General features: G+C 36.2%; 3 protein-coding genes across 3 annotated transcripts; 1 reads left to right on the forward strand and 2 right to left on the reverse strand.

Annotated features, from left to right (window-relative positions):
- Window positions 1-5976: 5976 nt before the first annotated feature.
- On the reverse strand, window positions 5977-8116 carry LOC18600756 (Exonuclease family protein). The gene is made up of 8 exons (XM_018119344.2): window positions 8039-8116; window positions 7868-7939; window positions 7547-7698; window positions 7319-7449; window positions 6990-7210; window positions 6674-6883; window positions 6417-6497; window positions 5977-6331 (listed from the first exon to the last, which is right to left on the reverse strand). The coding sequence occupies exons 2-8, from the start codon at window positions 7888-7890 to the stop codon at window positions 6094-6096; spliced, it is 1056 nt and encodes a 351-aa protein (XP_017974833.1). The 5' UTR covers window positions 7891-7939; window positions 8039-8116; the 3' UTR covers window positions 5977-6093.
- A 5508-nt stretch (window positions 8117-13624) lies between these two features.
- Window positions 13625-16761, forward strand: KLCR2 (Tetratricopeptide repeat (TPR)-like superfamily protein). Its single transcript, XM_007031400.3, has 3 exons — window positions 13625-13780; window positions 14183-16177; window positions 16314-16761. The coding sequence occupies exons 2-3, from the start codon at window positions 14187-14189 to the stop codon at window positions 16525-16527; spliced, it is 2205 nt and encodes a 734-aa protein (XP_007031462.3). The 5' UTR covers window positions 13625-13780; window positions 14183-14186; the 3' UTR covers window positions 16528-16761.
- Window positions 16762-18720: 1959 nt separating this feature from the next.
- Window positions 18721-20570, reverse strand: LOC18600758 (GDSL-like Lipase/Acylhydrolase superfamily protein). The gene is made up of 5 exons (XM_018118671.2): window positions 20234-20570; window positions 19920-20120; window positions 19571-19743; window positions 19224-19494; window positions 18721-19133 (listed from the first exon to the last, which is right to left on the reverse strand). The coding sequence occupies exons 1-5, from the start codon at window positions 20490-20492 to the stop codon at window positions 18883-18885; spliced, it is 1155 nt and encodes a 384-aa protein (XP_017974160.1). The 5' UTR covers window positions 20493-20570; the 3' UTR covers window positions 18721-18882.
- Between the last annotated feature and the right edge of the window lie 825 nt (window positions 20571-21395).

Genomic DNA, 21395 nt, shown 5'->3' on the forward strand with positions numbered 1-21395 from the left:
TATATGCATACCAGTCCAAAATCTTTACAAAAACTCAATATAGAAAAACAAATTCCTCCCAAAGTTGACTCTAAACGTATACAATATGACCCTACCTAGAGAACAGAACAATCAACATTTACCTCAAACAAAAATGTAACATTTGCTGTGTTTATGAGAGTCTTTCATGGTATACACTGAGTGCAAAGCAGTTAATATGTATGCAGCAAAGGGAAAACCCAAAAAAAAAAACTATGCTGTAACAAAAGTTATTTGACAAAAAGAAGCTGCAACAATGTGAGTTGTGCAACTAATAATTATTAGCATTCTGATATATATTACAAACTTGCTAAACAAGCTGTGAACAGTGATAACACAATTGATTACTAGCTAAAACATCACTTAGTCAGTTACTAGGGGCATAAGCATCATAATTTTGACAGTGAAGTAGTCGCTATCACAGCACAAAACATCTTGGTAGAAACCATTGGTTAATAGCAAGCACTATGCAGGTCTTCAATACAAGTCTTAATTCAACACTCCTTCTTAGGACTTGCTTTGCAGACCCTTAACTTCAATCTAAGGTCTTCAAACCTCTGCTTTGGCAATGATTTAGTGAAAATATCAGCAACTTGATTTTTGGAGCTACAGTAGTTACATTTAACTTCACCATTACTTTCTGCGTCATGTATAGCATGGAACTTGACTTTAATGTGTTTTGTTCTGCCATGGTTAATAGGATTTTAAGCAATAGAAATGGCACTCTTTTTATCCAAAATAACTCAGTGGCTCCTTTTTGTTCAAGCTTCAGATCTTGAATCAATTTTCTGAGCCATATTGCTTGATTTATGATAGCTGTAGCAACAATATATTCTATTTCAGCTATTGATTGAGCCACAACATCTTGCTTCCTGGAATTCCAGCTGAAAGCAGGATTCCTAAGGGGAAAACATAACCTGAAGTGCTTTTACAATCGGTAGAGTCCCCTGCATAATCACTACCACTAAAGCCATGTAGCTGGACTTCAAAAATTCTTTTGTAACTCAAACCAAAGTCTAAGATGCCTTTCAAATATCTTAAAATTCTTTTAACAGCCATGAAATGTTGAATTGAAGGAGTTTGCATGAATCTTGAAAGGTAACTTATTGAGAACATAATGTTTGGTCGAGTGCCACATGCATATAACAGACTCCCTATCAAACTCCTATATGATGAAGGCTCAGTAAACTCAGGAAGATCACCAACATCAGCTTTGTCATTCACAACCACAAGACAATCAACAGATTTGCAACTCAACATATTAAACCTCTTGAGAATCTCAAAAATGTAATTTTTCTGAGAAAAAAAAAAGATACCTTTTAATTGCTCCAAAAGTACTTTTAAATAGCCTCCAAAATACTTACTTCGAATCAAATCCGGAAAAAATTCTTAAAGAGATATCGTGCTGATGCCACGGCCTCCACTTTCTGGCGTCGCGGCTCCCAACTCCCGGATGCCTTGGCATCGCAGCCTTACGTCTCTAGCGTCACAACGCCCTACTTGTTACCCCATGTATGGCTGCCTCATCTTCTTGGTGCTGTCGCACCCATAATTCCGTGGCCGCAACGCCCAACTTGTTGATTTTTTACTTAGCTTCATTTTTATTCACCGTTTTGAAGCCTTTGGATCATGCACCTTCAAGAACAAACAAAAACAAGTTACTAACATAAAAAATATGACTTAATCAACATAAAATCTAACTAAATCAAACTACTTAAAACAATTAAAATTAAACTTAAAAGAAACAAGTAAAAAGTGACCATTTCAAATCTAAACTAAAGGATTTAGTCAATTTCAATGCTCAAAATGTGACAAAATAACTCTATAAAGTAGAGTTATCATTCACTTATATCTTGGAGTAGCCGTGTAGGGAACTAATTAGGAAATTATACCCTTCTACTAATAAAATAGGAGGATGAGTGCCCTTTGATTTACTTGCAAGAAAAGAAAAGTCAAGCATGTATATGAGTAAAAAAAACACTTAGTTGCTAATAACTCTTTTATATAAAATTATCTTATGCATATTTGGAACATAAAATTGAGCTAAGTCCTCTAATTTGAAGTCATCCATAGGTAATTTTATGCTTAGTAGTAGTAATTTAATTTATATCATGGCATTCATCATTTATGCAATTTTAATGAATTTCTTGTTAAAATCCCTCATTTCAGCCTTTAACTAATTGATTTTCTGATATTGAAGGATGTGCAAAAAAACTTAGAACTTAAATGGCAAAAGATGGTGTAAGTAGCTTAAGAAATGCCTCCGAACATGCTATAATGTTTTGAGCATAACTCAAGTTACAAAACTCCAATCGACACAACTCTTAGACCTAAGAAAAGCTAGGAGGAAGAAATACAACTTTGATGTTTAGCACTTCACCCAATTCGGAGGGGATCGTGATAAAAAATGCAAAGAAAGTTGACTGACTGCATCATAATGCAATCAGTGTTGACAGAAGCTTGGGCACCTAGACGCCCAGCTCTTAGTGCTTAGCCGCCGATTGCACTGTCCAGCATGTTAAAACAAGTCACAAAATAGAATCTTGGGTGCCTAGGATTTGACACGTAATTTTGCACATTTTTGGACATTCAATTTTACATCAAATGGCCATCAAAAAAGATATAAATACAATTATTTTTTAGAGCTGAAGGAGAGCATCTTAAGAAGCAACAGAGGCAAAAAGGAGCTTTCCACAAGGAGAAAAGAAGAGAAAAAATCTTGAAGAAAAACTTGCAAAGCTGCACCAAAAGAGTTTTCTCTCACTAACATTATTTTTCTCTCTCTAAATCTCCTTATATAAATACTTAGTTTTGTTGAAATTTTATTATGGGCTGTTGAAATGTTAACTTGAACTTTCTGTTCTAGGATTACGGTGGATATTAATGTACAGTTTGGATGCTTGATTAACTATTACTTGTTTTTATGAAATATTTAGTGTTTATTCAATCTGCACTTATTTCTCATTTTATTGACTAATCACCAATAGGATGTGTATGGGTTTTTAGATAATGCTTGACAAAATTAATTTAAAAAGACCATGGTTTAGGTAATATATGATCATTACAATTATGAATTAATTTGTTAATAAGGTAGACATACACCTATTAACCATATATAGTCAATTTATAGGATTTATATTTAAGAAACTTAGCTTAATTAATTAGCTATAGACATATAGAGAATTAAATTAAGTTAGGCTATTGTACGATATCTCGACGGAGGTAATTAGTCAATCTTAAGTCCAAATGAAGTATTAATTAAAGCCATAATTCTAGGTACTTCCCCATTGTTTTCCAACTCAATTTACTTGCAATTTTTTTAGCTTAGTTCACTAGTTTAGCCTTGTTACTTTAATTTTCATTTTCAATTAATTTCCAAACTAGATTTACTTAGATAAAATTAAATTGCCCAATTTTAGTAATTAGCAAGAATTTAGATACAACTCCTTGTTGAGACGATAACTCGTTTACTACTATATTGCTTATTGACCATGTGCACTTGCATGATGCTTTGCTAATTTGATAAAGTTTTAAAGTAAATTGTCTTGATAAATTGCACCCGAGCATTTGACTAATTAATTAGTGTATGATCTTCTGTTTAAAGAGTAAGGTTCGAATCACCTTCACCAATTATTAAAAAATAAATTGTCTTGATAAATTAGCCTGAAGCAACAGTTGCCGCTGCTTTATACTTGGATTTAAGCCATATGTGCATCTTCATATATAGTTTTGTGAGATGGAAGAGGAATCTACAACTAGTAGCTAAAGTGCATTTTAAGGCGGTAAGTCTTCTAGTCTTCATCTTTTTTGGAGATAATGATATAATTTAATGGCATAATATATAAATAAGTCCCCAAATTATTTTAAAAAATTTAAATAAATTTTTATATTTTTATTGCATTCAATTAAGTTTTTATATTTTTATTTTGAGCCAAATAAGTCCTTATACTTTTATTTTGAGTCAAATAAGTCATTATGACAAATGATTAACTTAGTCAAAACGTCATTTGTTATTCTATACCACATGACACTGATGTAAAATACTAAAATATCATAATTGATAATGATATGACAAGTTGACATATCATAATTGATTATGACATGGCATACTAATTTTGTATGATAACATGATAATGTGATATTTTTCACTCTCGACATCAATACCAAATCAATGCTATGTGGATATAAAATAATAAGTGTCATTTTTACAAATAACAATTAGTCAATCATTAGTCAACAGGCTTGTTTGACTCAAAATAAAAGTATATGGACTTAATTAAATGAAATAAAAGAATAAGGAACTTATTTGAAAATTCTTGCACAATTTAGGGACCTATTTGAGTATTATGTCCAATTTAATTATATATCATCTTCACCATGAACATTCTTGTAGCTTTTTGATGATCAACCAGTACTGGTTGTAACTATTTTAGGGAAGAACAGGCCTAGAACTCTTGATATCCATAGAGTTCAACCGATCACTGGTTGATCAGTGCCTATATGAGTGTTTCGCCTATTTGATGATCAGAATTCCTACTTTAGAGTCGCTATCTTGATCGTAAGCATCTTGGATTCCTTGTTACTTTACTTCTTTCCCTCCTTGTTTTTCTCTGCTTAGCGTTTGGTTGGGGTTTATTCTTTCTTGTTGATCTGTAATTACTAGTTTTCCGTGCCACTTGTTCAAGATTAAATGTAAAAATGTATATTCAGCCTGAAAGAGAGAAAGAGATTCAGACTTAATTTTGGAATCATCTTAGTCAGATGAATAATCTCCAAGAAGCAAGAACAAGTTAACCTTTAGTTAGGGTTAGATTTTAAAGTAACTGAAAGCTCGAAAGGCCTAGTGCAGTCTGCCAAATTTACAAACATCTTTTGGTTCTTCGTTAGTCTCTCTTGATGGATCTGTTTTGGTGTGTGATCCCCGACTATACATGATCCCTCCTACCAGGGACATGGAGTACTCTTTTCAACATGTTATTTGCATCTGTATTTCATGGAGTACGTACATCAAGATTCAAAAGCGAAGGAGAACTGATCAATTTCAAATTCCTGAACATCTGATTCTAGTAGAAGCTAATGAGGTCTAAGATCTTGCGTGTGGTCCTTAAATGGGAATCGATTTTAACCATGAGGCCTAGATAGTGCCACATGCATGGTAAATATCAAGCTCCACTGAAACATGACAAGTTTCCAGGTCTTTGAACTTGGAAAACTTTAATCACCAGCAAGGCCATGATGACAGGCAGCAGAATTTGCAGGCAATCACAGGCAAATTTAGAGAACAGTAATCTTGTATGTTATGATGATTCATATTTCATAGTAAGTCTCTTTATATGTGCGTAAGTTTGTGTTTGTGGAAGGTTTTACAGTGTAATAAGCACTACTTTTAGCAATATAATCTGGGAAAGAAGTACTTAAAAAAGTTAGATCAAATGACTTTGATAAGAGTTTTTCCTTTTTCAATTTTTCAAATTTGCACAGCTTGTTCTTGAATTTGTTAATGGATTATTATGGCTTTTCCAGGTTTTACTCAATGAATAACGATTGACGATGTCCAAAGAAGTTATAATATAGATTAACAGGGTCAGAGACGATAATAACAGCAGAAGATGTGGCAAGGAGGTGATATTATCCGGACAGAAGGAGACATTAATCATCATCTCAAAAACAAAGAGCGCTACAAGGTAAGGGGTTTACATAATTTAGCTAGCTTTGGCAATCACAAATACTAAGGAAATAATGCCTTTTATTTAGACGTTTACTTTATTTTATTATACACCGGTGCACACATACTCCAAGAATTTGTTTTACTAGTACAAATTTAACAACTAGTACACTAAGGAAATAACAAATACTTCCTTCTTATTGCTATTACAAGTCCTGGGATGATAAGCTAGAAAGTTTATCATACTCCTTTTGGATATATATATATATATATATATATATATATATATATATATATATATATATATATATGTATGTATGTATGTATGCTAGCATCCTTAAACTTTAATCAGAATGGAACACCTGTTTGACCACATGAGAACTACACATATATATGCTGGCGTTCAATGCTCATTCAGAGTCCAAACACCAACAGTAGTAGTCAGACCTTGAGGTAGCCAGCATTTCTTCTGGGGACATCCTCTCGAGCTCACTTTGCCTCCATGATGCAAAGTTGTTTCGGTTTTGAGGGTCAGAAGCCAGTGGATAGTTTTCTCTCCTATGAGCTTGATTCCTCATCCTCATGTAAAGCCTCATTGTGGCAACGCAGTCCTCATAAGGGTCTTGAATGCCGGTTTGGATGTCATACCTGAATGTAGAAGTTGCATCATTGAATAATTATCGACAGATATGATCATGAGGAAATTAAATAGATATTGTGTATAGACGCTTACCCCAGGTATGCTTGGGTTAAGTACTTGAGTGAGTTGCTAAGTTTGCTTGTTTTCATTAACGGAGGATATTTTGCAGTATCCCTGTAGGCACATAAACTTATACCATATTAATTGTATTTTCCACATGAATTTCATCATTGAGCTGTGTCTCTAGAAGTAGAATATATAGGGAAAAGATGAATGTGCAATTTAGACTATAAAATAATTGCAGCAGCACCTGTTCCTTTTGAATGTATGCTAGCATCCTTAAACTTTACCTTATCATGATTGCTGGGTATTCTACTTGGAGACGGTCAAGGTCATGATCAAGACCATGACCCACGAGAATCCTGGCTTTTCCACCTTTAGGTGATCGAATTTTCCACATTGGTTCTCCATTGAAAAGGAAGTCTTGAATCCTTCTTTGCACTTGTCTCAATGGCGTTGCATCTCTCAAATATTCTGGTCGAATGCCTGTGGTTTCATACCTGAAAGTAGTTGAAGAAAACCTAATTGGTTTGTTTGATTCCATTTGTTGGAATTCTCAGAATTCGCATATTGGCATAGTCATATTCTCATTTTCATTAATGGTACCTGTAGTTTGTAACTGGAATTGGTGGTTTGACATAAGTATGGTAGATCATATTCTCATTTTCATCAATGATGCAAACCCTTGCACAAAGATCTAATGAGCCGTCACTGCCAGCACCAACCATTTTGCAAGCTAGTGCAACTACTTGCGGGCCTCTTGAAAAACCATTGTCGATTGTCAAGCTATCACGAAGACCTAAGTTAGCCAGACGAGCCGCTATTCCCTACAAGGAGATATCATGTAAAAATTTCAGTGTAAACTTAATTTGCGAATAGGGGGAAGGAAATATAGTTGAAATATGTAGTTTTAATTTCAAGCTAAGGGTTCATACATAATTTACTCCCGAGAGCTGGCATCTGTCTTGATGGATCCTAAGAGCATATGGGCTATCCAGAATGGCTAAGCAGAATTTGCATCCTCGGATGTTGAACAAATTCTTGCACTCTTGTTTCGGCAATGGACCTATTTGGAACAAAATAGTACTCAAGAGTCAAGAGTCCGTCCTCAGAAAACCTTTGGATTAACAAGACCTATGGATGTGCTAGTATTTATTACTTACCTATAAGATGTTCCCTTAGCGATTCAAACGACCTGCAGTGTTTCTTACACACTCCGCAAGTAGGTTCATGAACTGAATGATATGTAGTTCTCATGTGGTCGACCAGGTGCTCCATTCTGATGAACTGTCTGAAGCATGCCGCGCATTTGTTCCTGCAGCTCGAATAATTTGATCAATTTAGCATTAAAATCATTTGTGCTATAGTATTTATCTACAAAGTGCTTTCTGTTTGTTGCTTATATACATATGTTAGTGTGATTTTATGTGTGCATGCCTGTGTGTGTTTGCATGTTTGTGTGAGCAGGTAAGAAGAGAGAATACCGCATGCTTTCTGAAGACTCCATCTTGTTATGATGAGCGTCGAAAATTTAGCGTGTGTTACTTTAGAAGGACCTGAGGAAAGAAGAGGGAATAGGGGAGGGTATTTATATCAGTTAAGGAAGAAATTTGTGTCCCACTTGAGCCTAAGGATGATTCCTTGAGGAAAATTACTTGAATTTTGAAGCTCTATCTCTGCACCAGAACATTCGTAGTAATCCAGATGCTTGGAGCCCCACTGATCAACTAGAATATTTCACTCTTTGTCTCCTCCATCCCTCCCTTGCTTTTTATATGTGTGCATGTGTATGTGAGAGTTTACACATGAACGTGCGCAAGCCCGTGTGCATGGTTAGCTTTACTTAATGCGCTAAACAACATGTTAACTATTCTTTTTGTAGTATAAATTGATCAGAGGCCTACACTTTTAGTCATCAGTTTGATACTGAATTTCCCTCTTTATAGAGGTTTTTTGTGGTGCATTTAACACAAGACTGGTGCAAGTGATGAACACGAGCTACTTTGGTCATACTTCTTTAAGAAGTCGTGTGACTTAAGGCACTATTCACTAATGCAAACAATGTCCATGGCTTACTTTTTCCATGAAGATTTGGTCAAAGATTGCGTTGTTTCCATCGTTTGCTTTTCTATCACAAACGTAGGAAGTTCACAAACTCCCGAATTTGAATGCGGATGGAGAAAAGGCCAAACCCAAGTTGGCTGACAAGACAAAAGGATAAAATTGCCCAGCATAAAATGGGGGGTAAGTTCGTGATCAAGTTTAATCTCCTTTTACTTTCGGCAAAGGCAGGGATAAGGTCTTTTTCAAGCTGGAAAATGCCATAGCTTATCTCTTTTGTCTTGCACTGTGAAGGAAAAAAGGGCAAGACCAAGTTGGCTGACATGACAAAAACTGTCCAGCAAAAGCAAATGCCAATGGGTAATGGGCTTTAGAGACTCATGGTAAAACCCTCATAGTTATTCAAGTTTAAGCCCCTTTACTTTCGGCGAAGGCAGATAAGGTTGTTTGCATAAGCTTAAGCACAATTACTTACTTCTCCTTCCAAGAAAGAAAGAGGTTTGACTTTAAGAAAAACAAAACATGGGGAATTTCAGCAAAGAGTCACTTTTGACTCTAAAGGGACCCTGGTGGAGATTCCCTCCATGTTGCTTTTGAAGAAGATACCCAACAGAAAAGTTGTAGGTGAAAGAGCACTTTTTTTCCCTTAATGATTCTGTTCCATACAAGCCCATTTCCATCATTCCCATAAACGTCTCTATATTCACAAGTCAAACAGAATCCACCCCAGAGATTGCCCTCCCTTCGACGAAGATAACTGGCTTTTTCTCAATCACAGCTTCCCCATTGACACTTTTACATAGTTTAGCATTTGATAAAATTTTTCCAAATCAACTAAGATGTGTATGTTCCTACTCCTGTTGAAAATTATATATGGGAATTGCCATAAATTCAATTTCTTTATCCTCTGATAACTCTTACTTACATAGATTATTGGAGCAGCTTGTGCATTAAATTTCTGTGTGTATATGATGGTTTTTAATCACTTACATGCATGTTGGAATGCCCTTAGGCATGCTATAAAAAGGGGCAGCTGTAACCTGTTGGCAAACTTGGGCTCTAATCACAACTTGCTTTTTAGTAAGAAAAATTAACTGCGATATGTTTTGTCTTTCTTTATTTATATCGATTTATTTGATATAATATTTTTAAAAAAAAATAAAAAGATGAGACATCTCGATTCTTTATTTATTAATATTTGATTTAAAAATGTCGATCGCCTAGACATCGATCATGTTAAAAGTTCTTTAACTTAATGCCTGACCTACATTGGCAATTATTCTAAAATCATTGGTGAAAACATTGTTGGGTATGGGAATCTGATGATATATAAATGGGGGTACCCTTCAACTTAAAACTGCACATGTACAGTGGATGAAGAAATGGTCCATATGCACCCTGCTGACTGTAACCCTCATATAGAACCTGCACAGCTTGGTTCACTACAGAAAAAGCTTATTTTTGACTAGTTTCAAAGGAGGTGAAGGAATTAATGTCATTGAGGGGGCCAGTCTGTGGCCAAACTATTTGGCATTTTGAACCACACATATGTTATATCCCCTTAATTTTCAGTGAATCAATAAAAGTCAAAATTGAAAAGAAAGAAAAGAGATCAGAACCTTTCAAAAAGGTCCAAAAAAATAAATAAAGTTGCCCCTTTGACCTAACCGGGGGATCAGATCCTCTCTCCCTCTTACTTCACTAAAGCTCCATTCCATTCCATTCCATCTCATCTCCAGTTCATCCCCTCACTTTCACAACAAACTTACTCTAGAAAAAAGTCATTACAATAAAATTCCTTCTTTGAAAAAATTACCACACAAGTTAGATTCGAATGCTGAGTTGTGATACCTGTTGGTGCTGAGCTTTGAAATGATACCAAGGTACTTTCTTGATGCTAGGGTTGGATGGCCTGGGTTTCTGTTTGAGTTTGGAAGCTCTTGTCGTCAGCTGATATCTGTGGGACTGGATGCTGCTGTTACTCCACTGTCGTTGCGTCTTGCTAAGTGTGGGATCACACTCTAGTGAATCAAGCTTTGAGATACTTGTCCATATGTTAATTTGAGGACAGTGCTAAGCTGGTCTTTGCGTAACTAGGAATGTTGAGTGTCGGGTTTTGTATTCTTCTTTAATCTGGTGTCATGATTTTCACCTCATTAAGAGATATGGTGGGTCTTGATTTATAAATAAGAATCTTTATTCACTTAATAGATTTATCTTTTAAATTGAAAATCTGATAATTTTCTATTTTCTAAACCCTGATTTATAAGATAATTTTTCTTAATTTTTATTCGTGTAATCCTATGTACCAACTAGCTAGCTAGAAAGTCAGTCTTCTCCCAAAATAAATAAAAAGTTACTATCAGTCACTAAATTAAGGCTTGTTTGACTGTTAACAAGGTTTCTTGAGAAGATTATTAACGAGATTAATTTAGACTTTTCTTTGATATACAAAGCAACTAAACCAGGTAACCAGCTGGGCTAGAGCCAACCAGCTTTGTCTATAAGAAATTTTGGTGGCATTATCAGATTTGGAGTATGAAGTGACAGTTCAACAATTACAGCAGATCTGCATCAACATTCTAGAAAGTGGTTTCTTATTTAAGAACTACTTACAACCTTAACTTCTCCAAAAATATGCTCTAACCTTAAAATAGAAGCTTTTGTTTGCACTTCTTTGAATCCGTCGGTAAATCCTTTACTTTCTTCTTCCCCAAGTTATTTCCATGGTGCACTATAAAGATTTTATGCCCATTACACATGCATATATTTAGCATGTTAATTAAGCTAATTTTGACTTGGTAGTCACGTATTCAATTACATGTTTAAAAAAGGTCAAAGAATCCAACAACTTGTCAAAATAAAGATAGTATTTCCTCACTCAAATCTTATTAATTGTTCAAATGTAAAAACATGCATGACTCAAGTTGGATAATCGTGCAATCCAAACTATCCAACTATAAACCTATATTCTTCCTTTCCAGCAAACCCCAAAAGGCCAAAGGAAAACCCAACATGCTGCCAACAAAGTGAGACTTCAAATCAATCAAGGAACCCTATAATGAAGGAGCCCCCCAAGAAAAGAAAATAATTTAAAAAGGGTAGGCACTAAGACACAAGATATATGCAAAGGGAGAGGGTAGGTGGTATTATTCTTTCTATCCTTCTAGTAGTTGGGGTTTGAATATCAGGTGATTAGGCTTTGCCACCATCTCGATGTCCATTTATATATAAATATCAGCAGCAGCTGTCACTGTTGTTTGCTGTTGAAGATGAGACAATTCTACTCGAAAATTGAGGTGAAGTTTAATTGCTGAGTAATTAATACCTTCGGTTGGTGTTTCTGTTTTAGATTGCTAGCTAATCATGGTACTGGTGGGACACTAAACCTAATAGTAGTGCTAATCCAGAATAGCTCATCATTGGACAGGAATCTGTTAAAGTTCAATAGATATAAGAATAACATACTCAAACCCCACAGTTTATTATGTGTGTAAAGTTGGAGGGAGAGAAAATATTATGAACCTAAACCCCATGACCCCCCAAACTTGGAATAAATATTATGAAGATTGGGCCCTAACCACCAGGCAGGGTTGGGGGTGTCAAAAAGGAAGGGAGTTGCAGGCACCATCAGAATATACTCTACTTATCATAATGCAGCACACATTTATTAAATATATTTAAGTATTCAAAAATACTTTAGGATGTCTTCCTGTCTTTTAACTTACTAATTAATCATTTAATTGTATTTGATCCATCACTTTTTCTCTTTGGACCCTACCTAAAATCTTGTATATAGCTTTACCTTAATATAAAAAAGAAGACATAAAGTTCCTTTACTTCATCACACTTCTTTCTCTTTCATACTGTATATTGTCTTGTTTCCTTACTTGTGACTTGTTGATGACTCTACTTTTAGCTTATAAGGGTCCAAGCATTATTAGATCAATAATTTTTTGAGTCTAAATTACGTAATTTTTAAAGATTTAAACTTAAATTACTAATATGTGATAAATTTAAATTTTTATATAAATCTTAACAATTTAAAATGGGATATTACAATCTCACCCACTTATATCTTTGATATTCTAATCAAAGTCACACATCACAATTACTATCAAAGCTAACTCTACATGACTAAGATCTCACCAGTATAATATGAAATGTCTCATTGGATTGGCACATGTTTGCTATCGATTATAACGGTCCGAGTCCAAACACCACTAGCATAATAACTTTTTGTATTTAAATTACTAATAATGATTGACTTAACCATTATATAAATCTTAATAATTATATTCACTATTTCATGGTAACCATGACTACTTTAAAATTAGGAGAAAAAATCAATGAACTAGGGACTTAGCTTTGGTTTCTAAAACAGAGCCATACTATAATATAAATACCGATTTTGTAAGAACTTAAGCAAACATAAAGTAGATTTACTATTAAACTTTATTATATGTACTTATAAATGCAAATTATATAACTGTTTAATTATTTTAATATAAGAAAATCATACATATTAGTTTATAAATTGCCTTAAAATGGATGTTTTATTTCCTTATTTGTCTTTTGCAACATTTAAAAATGAGAATAAAATTTTATCCATTTTGGAGTGATGTGGGCCATGCTCAAATTTGGGGCCCACTATTATTGGGCTGCAGTAGGACCACCCAAGGGGATCAGAAAAAATTGCTGTCCCGAACAAAACAGCAAGAACGAAGCTGGATGTGGTCCACGTGGAGTCCTACAACGATTAAAAGCGGCAACCAATCCCTCCACGTGTCAAAATGAAAACAACCTTTCACGGTTCCTAACGATACAGCCCTGTCATCACAACTTATTACCCTCGAACCTTTCCCCCTTGAAAAGCCGTTAATGGCGCCAATTTTTCAACTGTCTCTCCTTTTCACGGCCCAAAATATATTCCCAAAAACACAATAATTAAAAAAAAAAAGGTTAAATTGGCAGTTGGAGGGCAGCCCAAAAAAAATAAATAAAAAATAAAATAAAAAAGGTTGGGAGAAAAGTCACCTTCTAAATTGCTTCAAAATTCCACCTCTTTTATAGCCCCACACTAATGAATAAATTATTTGCATTAATCTCAATTATTTTAATTTATATTTTCCCCATTTTGCCCCTTTCCTCTTCTCAAAATACCCCATTTCTCCCTCGTCCTTCTATGCCATAAAAAGTTTACATATAAGCCAACAGAGATACAAGTACATGACACCACCCCATTCCTTCTTCTTCGACTTCTTCTTCTGTACATAACACCCAGAGAGAACATCAGCATTTAATTTGGGTTTCTTCATTAAACAGAACTAAATAAGGTACTACTCATTTATCCATTATCGTTATGGAGCATTCATTTTCTCTTTCTTTTTGTTGTAGCTGTTTTTGGTTTAGTGGTCTTATTGTGATGTTGATCATTGAATTTTCTTAGCTAAATTTAGCAACTGGTTTTCACTTTCTTGTTGTTGTTGCTGTAGTAGTTAGTCTTTGACTTGTACAATGAATTGGATGTTAAGTTACTTTGGTTAGCTTTGTTGGGATACTATAGAAGAATTTGACAATGAGTATGGAATTTTTTTTCTTGGGATTTTGATGATGGAAAGGTGTACATTGTTCATGGTTGGCTTAACCTCATGATTGTTTCTTTTCTGGTTCATTATTGGTTTTCTCTGTGCACTTCGGTGCTTTACTTGTGAAGTTTGCATTGATTTTTTTGGCAGAGCAATGCCTGGATTAGCTATGGATGCAATAAATGGAGAAAGCGGAGTCGATGAACCTAATAATGGGTTTTGCACTCCCTACAAGGATAGCTTTAATCAGGAAAGGTCTCCGAGAAGTGCATTGAGTCCACAGAGTCAGCAGAGTGATTCCATTGATTTAGCCATTGATGGGGTGGTGGAAACCTCCATCGAGCAGCTTTATCACAATGTCTACGAGATGCAAAGCTCTGACCAATCACCATCGATGACTAGCTATGGATCATATGGTGAGGAATCAAGGATTGATTCAGAATTGCGCCATCTTGTTGGGGACTTCGGTGTTGTTGAAATGACAAAGGAGGTGGTGGCAGAGAAGAAAGAAGAAGGCAGTGTTGGTGACTTGACCCCTAAAAAGGAAAATGTATCCAGTGACAAAAAGCCTGTGAAGAAGAAGATCAAGAATCAAACTCCAGGTGTTAAGCATCGTTCTCGCTTGCAATTGGATTCTGCAGCATCAGCAAAGTCAAGTCCACAGAGCAAATCTTCCCGGGATAAAACTCCAGTTGAAAAGCGGTATGAGAAGAATGCAAGAAAACTAAATGCGGCTTCCCCTCTGAGGAAACAGAGGAATTTTGCTTTACTTGGTGCAAAGTTTCAGAATGGAACTGGGGATAACCTAGAGGCAGGGTTGGAGAATCCAGACCTTGGACCATTTCTACTGAAACAGACAAGGGATATGATGTCTTCTGGTGAAAATCCTCAGAAAGCCCTTGAAATGGCTCTTCGAGCCACGAAATCATTTGAGATTTGTGCAAATGGCGAACCAAGTTTAGAGCTCGTCATGTCTCTGCATGTTCTGGCAGCATTGTACTACAACTTAGGACAGTACAACGAGGCAATTCCTGTTCTTGAGCGCTCAATTGAAATTCCAGTGATTGAGGATGGCCAAACTCATGCACTCGCTAAATTTGCTGGATGCATGCAATTGGGTGATACCTATGCAATGTTGGGTCAAATTGAGAATTCGATATTGTGTTATACAGCAGGTTTGGAGATTCAGAGACAAGTTTTGGGAGAAACTGATCCTCGAGTTGGTGAGACATGTCGATATGTGGCAGAAGCACATGTTCAAGCACTGCAATTTGATGAGGCTGAGAAGCTTTGTCAAATGGCCCTTGACATCCACAGGGAGAATGGTGCTCCTCCTTCTATCGAAGAAGCTGCTGACAGGAGACTTATGGGACTCATCTGTGATTCCAAAGGAGATTATGAGTCAGCTCTTGAGCATTACGTTTTAGCTAGCATGGCCTTGGCAGCCAATGGTCATGAAGTGGATGTCGCTTCAATTGATTGTAGCATTGGGGATGCATATTTATCGATGGCTCGGTTCGATGAGGCGGTTTTTGCCTACCAGAAAGCGCTCACAGTATTTAAATCAGCAAAAGGAGAGAATCATCCAACAGTTGCTTCAGTTTTCGTTCGTTTGGCTGATTTGTACAATAAGATAGGAAAACTTAGGGATTCCAGAACTTATTGTGAAAATGCACTCAGGATTTATGGAAAGCCGAATCCTGGGATCCCCTCCGAAGAGATTGCCAGTGGTCTCATTGACATTGCTGCCATGTATCAATCTATGAATGAATTGGATCAGGCACTCAAACTACTTAAGAAGGCTTTAAGCATTTTCGGCGAAGCCCCAGGTCAACAAAGCACAATTGCAGGCATTGAGGCACAGATGGGAGTCATGTATTACATGATGGGGAGCTACGCTGACTCCTACAACACCTTCAAAAGTGCCATTTCAAAGTTTCGAGCTAGTGGAGAGAAGAAGTCTGCCCTGTTTGGGATTACTCTGAACCAAATGGGTCTTGCCTGCGTGCAGCTGTATGCAATAAATGAGGCAGCTGATCTGTTTGAAGAAGCAAGGAGCATATTGGAGAAAGAATATGGTCCTTATCACCCTGATACATTGGGGGTATACAGCAATCTGGCTGGAACCTATGATGCAATGGGAAGGTACAATCTTTTCTCTTAAATTCTAGCAATGTCATTTAAGTGATTAATCTGTTTTCTGAACTCAAGGCTGCAAAATTCTGGACCTTTTTACTTTTAATTTGTAGTTCTCATGTTTTACAAATTTTATGTTTCACAGATTGGATGATGCCATCGAGCTTTTAGATTATGTTGTTGACATGAGAGAGGAGAAGCTTGGAACAGCAAATCCTGATGTCATTGATGAGAAACGAAGGTTGGGTGAGTTATTGAAGGAAGCAGGCAGGGTCCGGAGCAGAAAATCAAGATCACTGGTAACCCTCCTCGACACCAGCAATCAGATAATGAAGGATGATGGAATTAAGGTATCATAATGCTGCTCATGTAAATACGGTTCATCTGTATAAATATACCATTCTGAAAGAGGATTAGGTGGTTGGTTCATCAGACACATACCAAAAGCCTGGTTTCAACAGTTGTCTTGAGGGGTCAAGAGAAAGTTTGCATTTATGGTTCATTTATCACGGAATTGTTGATATTCCTTTGTAACATTTTTCTCTGTATGTTTCAATTTTTAATAAAGAAAATGGTGGCGTTTTGTTTTCTTAGTACTGGTTCACCAAACCATCCATTTATTGAAATACATATCAGTTCATTGCTGTGTTTTCCAGTGGTCACATCGGTTCATTGTTGGAAAACTCCTGGATTGGGAAATAAATTGACTAATCTAACTAGCAAAGATAAGTTGCCTTCCAAGCCTTGAAAACCTTTGTGGCAGTGGTTGGCCATGGTGTTCCAAGTGATATGCAAGTTTAACAGGCTGATAATGAAAGAATTGACTAATCTACCAAAGTTTGAAAGGCATTTGTCGGCATCCTTGCCCTTCCCTTCATTGTAAGTAATCAAGGTAGATTGTTGCACAACACTGAAGAAACAATCTGAAATGGACAAACTTCCCTATTTGCTTCAAATGCTAAGCTAACATTCATCAGTGATCGACTACTGATAAACCAGAAAACTTTTCCCTTTCCTCTTTCCTTTTGTGATATTAAGGAAAGTGAGGCTTGCTTATCAAGAAAGTCCTCAATCAAACAGTTAAACTGAACTGGCTTACAAGGAAGCATAGGCCTTAATCTAACAATATTACCATATAAAGTATTTTCCCTAATCCCTAAGCTAATATGACAAAGCAACACAATTTTTACATTCATGAGAAAATGACAACTCTCCTCAATTTGAGCTGGTGGGTCAGAGAATGACCCATTGAAGATGCAAATTGCAGGCGATAAGTTAGTTGCCTGAGTGTGCGTATGACACCACAGCTAATACGACTGTATTGAATGTCACATGGATCATAATGATGAACTGTTCCATTGACCTAGGCTTTGGCCAGGCAAGATTATTCTGGGGCAACATCAATTGTGTACAAGGAAGGCCTCTGAGAAGTCATCTGCCAGAAGGTGAATGCTTTTGATTGATGGGTTATTTTCCTGGATGTGGAAAATGACCAAACAAAGTATAAGATGCCTTTATTTAATTGATTGGTAAACCAGAATTGACAGTTAGGACTTGGGAACCTAAAATGCACAAGACACAGAAGCCCAAACCAACAAAAGACCTTGATAAAGGCCATAGTCTCATGGCAGAGCATCAATAGATTAAGAAGCAAATGTTGGATCTTTGTCTTCTTAGTTGAAGAAAGAAGTGGGCTGAAAAGTCACTTACCAAACCATTTCTTTTGAGTTATAAAGACAGGATCCACAACACCAATGATGGTTATCCTTGGTATAGCCTGAGTTGATAGAGAAAAGGGTCATGACATTACTACTATTACTTTTGAGAGCACATACTCCAAAAATTGGACTCAATTGAATTGGTCTAAGGGGTGGTACTATTATTTCAATATATGAGATCCTTTATTTACTTTATAAGTGAGTAACATAATCATGTATTGGTCTTTCAATTTTATCAATATTCAATATTGATAAAGCATAGATTAGGAATATTTAGAAACGACACTTTAATGCAAAAGAGATCTCATGATTATTACTTTTTATAATTTCTTTTGTAAAGCATGTTTAACTCTTTAAACTTTATCGTATTAATTAAAAATAAAAATTATAAACATAAAAATAAACAAAAACTTTATTAAATGTAATAATGATGTATAGCTATATCCCGTCAATTCACCTATAGAGCATACATTAACTCCACCAATTAGCATACAGCTCATGTCCTCATCCATTGAGGTTATTGATATCTAATGCTCACCAAGTTAAGTATTTATTTCAACAAAAAAGTTATGATCCCTTTGAAAATGCTGCACCATGTGTCTCTGAAGAGACCAGAATAATGGCAAGCACATTGCTTCGTCACATAATGAAAATTTCAACCAGTTATCAACAACCATTTGCCATGAGTCATTGGTAAAGCTAAAAAGGCAGGTTTAAACAAAATGCTTAAGCAATAAAAAAAAGATGATGCTAAAAGATACAATATTGATTGCTAATGTGTTACTGGCATCAGGAGAATGATACTAAGTGCAGTATAAATTTATATAGAAATGCTTTTGGGAATTGGGATATCTTGTCCCTAACGTTTTCTGATCAATTGATAAGACTGTTGTCTTAAGATATATAATTTATAGTGCCAAAAGAAGGTAAACACTACAATATCTCTGTCAAATTTCTGAGCAAACATACCATGATTGCTATTCTTTTTTCTCATCATCACATGTTTCTTTGATGATGACAAGCATCTTGAATTGGGACTGGTGGGTCAGAGAGGGAGCCATTCAGAATGCGGTCTGCCACCCACATGTTAGCTGCCTGGGAGTAATGTATACCATCCCAGCTAATGTGCCTTGATGGATGATTGCAAGGGTCGCCATACACTGTTCCATTCACTATGGCTTTTTTTCCACAATTAATGTGGTTTCCATAAAAACTTCCACAGCAAAAATTAACTGGATCAACATAACCTGCCATAAGAACAACAGTTGCAGTTAATCTCTACTTTTCCCAGCTGCTTAGTTTAAATGCCTGCATTGCAGTTTTCGAACATGTTTTACCTAGAGTCTTCGCGCTGCTAATGAGTCCATATTTGGCTGAATAGACATCAACATATGTGAATTTGGCAAAGGGGAGTTGTGTCCTTAACCGGGATATCTTGTCCTTAAGCTGCCTGTTAAACTCCATAGCCACCTCATTTAGAGGCTTCACACATCCATTCTTATCTAGAATACCCGGCTTTGACTTGTCATGTAGAACATTATAAGGCAAGCAACCAAGGGGACCTGTATTATGTACCCAAAAGAACCTTGCCCCTTCCTTGTATAGTAGCTGAAACCAGGACAAGTGACAGCATTAGTTCACCTATAGATTGGAACACTTCTGCTAAAAAATTGTTGTTGCTTACATGAATAGCTTGGGACAACTGGCCTATGATATTGGGAATAGATGCTCTAACTTGGTTTTCTGTTGTGACTTGGAAACCATGGGCAAGATCATTTTGTCCAATATCAAATGTGTACAGAGCCTGTGAGAATTCTGCAGGCCTTGGTAGATTGCTAATCGTTACGGGAATTCTTCCTGATGTCATAATTCACAAAAAAAAAAATAAAGTATGATTTCTAATAGAATTCAGTAGAAAATTGATAGTATATCCAAGCAACTTCAGCAGACAAGAAAGTAAACACTGTAAGAGTTGTTCTCTTAATCCTAGCATACAAAATTTTGATGTAAAATATATAGAGGGAAAGACTTACTACTGAGGCTAAGTTGATTGTAGAGAGCAGTGGTGCGAGCTTTAAATTGAATGAACTGTGAAATCTGAACCCCGAGATTGAATGGACTATAACCAGGTGGTCTAATGGATGAACCTCCAGTTGCAAAATTAGCACCATGCCTGAAATTTGTCCCAACTGAGTCCAGGTATGCACTAAGGTATGGTAACTGCAGATTCTCAGCTGCAACAAGCAACAAAATGGAAAATTCAAAGATGTAAGTTGAAGCATATATATTCAGAATGGGGCTAACGTTTTGCCAAGAATAGCCAGGAAGACACGTGATGTAAGCTTGCCTATAAAATCTATGATGAGGCGACCATCACAGGCTCTGCCTGCAGGATGTCCAAAGAAGGTTTCTCCATTCGGTGGAGGGATTTCTGTAAATGCTGCAGATATTCCCCCAGTATCTGAATTGGAGTCCCCAAAGTTGTATATTGCTGGAAACCCACATGACAGTGAACCACCATCACTTTTCACTGCCGCCCATTGTGCTGCCAATCCAAAAACCAAGATCCCAAAAGTGTAAAACAGTTTCCAGGACTCCTCCATCATCTTTCTTAGCAGAAGCTAAACTCTATCAAGAGTTTAAGCAAATCTTGCACTGCCTACACTAATATAAGCCTTAAAGAGTTAAAAAGCTACCGACTTGAACAGTGTGGACAGTGAGTGAGATCTTTCTGACAGTTTAAGTTTTTGGATTCTGGCATGATTAGAAAAAGACATGAATCACCATTCATTGAATTGGAAGCATCAGACATGGCCCATATGGATAATGGGGACATCAACTTTCTTTTTGAAATTTCAAAATTATTCACTTTACTTTGTTATTATTCGGCATGGGGGACATTACAAATGGTCCACCGAAAATTAAATATATATGTGGTACTAGGTCCAACTGGCATATGGTCCCTTTACTCTTTGCTGTGATGATGATTTGACATCAGAATGATCATTATGAACATAGATTTTAGGCTATTGAGAATTTGATATCTCAAGCTCGAATTTCTAAACATTATCTCAATCTGCCACACCCCGTCTAGGCATTTTCCCCGTTTAGGCTATTGATGCAACTAGAATGACTTGCAATCTTTCTAAATTGACAAGAACGCCTAACATTCACCTATGGACCCACTAGAATTGAATGATATCAAATGTTTTCCAACTGCTTCGTAAGTACATTTCTAAAGTGATAATAGCTAGCATGCCGAAGGCAATTACCACTATGAGTCTGGCATGATTCATGAGAAAGAGAAGGTAGAGCCTGTGATTACAACACAAGCTTGATAGCATACCAAAAAGCTGCCTGGAGGGTCCTTAACTGTGATCCAGTCTTTTATTTCTAGGGAAGGGAAGGAGTGGTTGGGGATGAAATGAGAAGTTGCCAAGGATAGATTTAGTGGAACATGTAATATTCCCCCAATCCCATGTTCTTAACTATGGTATACAGGACAGATT

This window comes from Theobroma cacao, chromosome 4 (assembly GCF_053813885.1).
Source record: "Theobroma cacao isolate CCN51 chromosome 4, ASM5381388v1, whole genome shotgun sequence".
Classification (NCBI taxonomy): Eukaryota; Viridiplantae; Streptophyta; class Magnoliopsida; order Malvales; family Malvaceae; genus Theobroma; species Theobroma cacao.

Excerpts from the sequence above, each read along its gene's own strand:
- KLCR2 (XM_007031400.3), top strand. The coding sequence starts at position 14,187 with ATGCCTGGATTAGCTATGGATGCAATAAATGGAGAAAGCGGAGTCGAT. Across the intron at positions 16,178-16,313 it reads ACCTATGATGCAATGGGAAG|ATTGGATGATGCCATCGAGC; the intron begins GTACAATCTTTT and ends TATGTTTCACAG.
- LOC18600758 (XM_018118671.2), bottom strand. The coding sequence starts at position 20,492 with ATGATGGAGGAGTCCTGGAAACTGTTTTACACTTTTGGGATCTTGGTT. Across the intron at positions 19,744-19,919 it reads CAATCAACTTAGCCTCAGTA|GAAGAATTCCCGTAACGATT; the intron begins GTAAGTCTTTCC and ends TTATGACATCAG. Across the intron at positions 19,134-19,223 it reads TAGCAGCGCGAAGACTCTAG|GTTATGTTGATCCAGTTAAT; the intron begins GTAAAACATGTT and ends TTCTTATGGCAG.
- LOC18600756 (XM_018119344.2), bottom strand. The coding sequence starts at position 7,890 with ATGGAGTCTTCAGAAAGCATGCG. Across the intron at positions 7,450-7,546 it reads GCTAAGGGAACATCTTATAG|GTCCATTGCCGAAACAAGAG; the intron begins GTAAGTAATAAA and ends TGTTCCAAATAG. Across the intron at positions 6,332-6,416 it reads TTAACCCAAGCATACCTGGG|GTATGACATCCAAACCGGCA; the intron begins GTAAGCGTCTAT and ends TTCTACATTCAG.